This window comes from Cyprinodon variegatus, unplaced genomic scaffold (assembly GCF_000732505.1).
Source record: "Cyprinodon variegatus isolate N-32 unplaced genomic scaffold, C_variegatus-1.0 Scaffold607, whole genome shotgun sequence".
NCBI lineage: Eukaryota > Metazoa > Chordata > Actinopteri > Cyprinodontiformes > Cyprinodontidae > Cyprinodon > Cyprinodon variegatus.
In genome coordinates this window covers 104,928-107,015 of record NW_015151060.1, presented here as the reverse complement: position 1 = coordinate 107,015, position 2,088 = coordinate 104,928, and the positions used below count along the sequence as shown (strand labels likewise).

At 32.9% G+C, this 2,088-nt stretch overlaps 1 protein-coding gene across 1 annotated transcript in view; it reads left to right on the top strand.

Moving 5' to 3' along the window:
• hcfc2 (host cell factor C2) overlaps positions 1-1,264 on the top strand; it is a 9,499-nt gene extending 8,235 nt beyond the window's left edge. Inside the window, exon 17 of the mRNA XM_015392809.1 lies at positions 112-1,264. Within this exon, the coding sequence (XP_015248295.1) occupies positions 112-121 (10 nt within the window). The 3' untranslated portion in view covers positions 122-1,264. The remainder of the gene's footprint in view (positions 1-111) is intronic.
• The last annotated feature ends 824 nt before the right edge of the window (positions 1,265-2,088 follow it).

Below are 2,088 nucleotides of genomic sequence, written 5' to 3'. Positions count from 1 at the left end.
CCATCCATCCATCCATCCATCCATCCATCCATCCATCCATCCATCCATCCATCCATCCATCCATCCATCCATCCATCCATCTGATCCTGTGTGTTTTTGTTCCTCCTGCAGCTCCAGCTGAGAACGTTCTGGAAGAGCCACATGAAAAAGCTTCACTCAGGAAGTTGAACGGAGCATTTCCTAAACATCTCTCCTAATTTATTATTATTTTTTTCTGGTTAAGTTGTAAATAGATTCACCAACAGATTTTACTTCCAGCTGTTTTATTAAGTAATCTAGAATATGAAGAAATTGTCAGTTGTCTTATTTTTTGTTATAAACATTTAACAATCAATCAAAAAAATATTTATATGACTGAAGTTTCCCAAAAGTTGGAGAATATTTTACCCTAAACCCAGTTTTAGAGTTTTTCTATGAAATCTAGAGAGAACAGAGTTCGTGTTTTGATTCATAACAGTTTTAGTGTCATAACCATTTTTTTGTGTTTTTCTGTTTTCTCATGTAAAAACTGAACGTCTGACTTAGACATCAGCTCTGGTGGACTATTTAACATTTTTTATGTGAAGCAGCCTTTTATCTTTAAACTTAACACAGATTTTACTCCAGAAAACTTTTAATACGGGCTTTTGTGTAAAAAGGCACATTGTAGGGGGTCAGACTATTTTATTTTATTTTTATTTTTTTTATTGTATACAAATTGATTAAACAAACAAACCAATTTTAATTTGGGGCCCAAAATCTACTTGAAACTATTTATGAAAAAAGGTATGGAAGTAATAGTAAATTTAATTCCCTACCTCACCCGTTACTTTTGGTGGTTTTGATCATTGTGCAGCACTTCCACACAGCTATGCTTAATCCAGGAAGTAGGGGATCATTGTAACTGGCTCAGTTCGTAGCGGTAATAAAAAAAGCTAACTGGAGCATCTTAATTACTGTTCTTCATTAAAGTTTATACTAAATATTTGTTTTCTTTTTATTTAAACCTATTGAAAAAAGTCAAATTTACAATAAATGAAATTCCAAATTGGAAGTTAGAAGTGAAGCTCCCCCTACTGGCCTGGAGGATCCAAACAGCTCTTTGTTTTGTCTCAATCTATCTGCGTTATTTGAATAAAGGGGTGGGCTAGATGTTTTGCAAAAAAGCAAAGCTGTCAGATTATCATTGGTGACAGTTTATTTGAAATAACCTCAAACTAACTTGTATTTTTTTTTTATTTTTTTTTTTATTTAGTCATAAGGTGCTTCCTGTTAGGATTCCTTAAATACAAGCTGTGTTGTTACTCCTTTTACAGGGATAGATATGATTTTGGCTTCTCTATTTAGGAAGAAAATTTTAAAATAAGTTTTTTTTTTTATTAGAAAATATTCAAATTCATTATCCATTTGCCATAAGTCTGTATTTCATCTTCATCTTGTCTGAAATCACTACCTTCGCTCTTCCCTTCATCAGGTCCTATTTTTTCTATCTCTAAAGAGTTTTATGCTTTTGAAAGGGTCTAATAACTCATAAATTTTCTACATTTGGCTAAAGTGGTATGAGGTCCAAACTGAAGTCAGCGCTCCATGTTGCTTCAGTTGCTTATGTACAGCTACAGAGAGAACTGTAAATGTATTCTTATTAATGGAAAATAAAGTTGATATTACAGTTTTTTACAGTCGCTAGGACCCATTTTTCAATACTTAAGTCACTTTTTCAAAACTCTTCACACAGTTCTCCAAACCAACTTTCAGCTTGGCACAGCAGTTCATTTCACATTCAAAATGCACTAAAACTACCAAATCACTTCATACATATCTCAAATCAACACATTCTTCCATAACACTAGCAAAGGTTGACAGCCAACAAACACACTTTGTCACCCACAAAACAATGACCTAAAAAACACTAACAACATGTAGCATTATACAATCTCGGTTAATAATTCACTGCAATAGAGGTTACTGGAATGAATCAGACATGATGCAGAATGCTTCAATATATTTTATGTCTTTTATTTGTTTTTAGGAGTAATTCCAAAATACAAGAATTTGTATTCACATCATCCACTGATACAGATACAATAGTAGGGCAATACACCTAGGAAA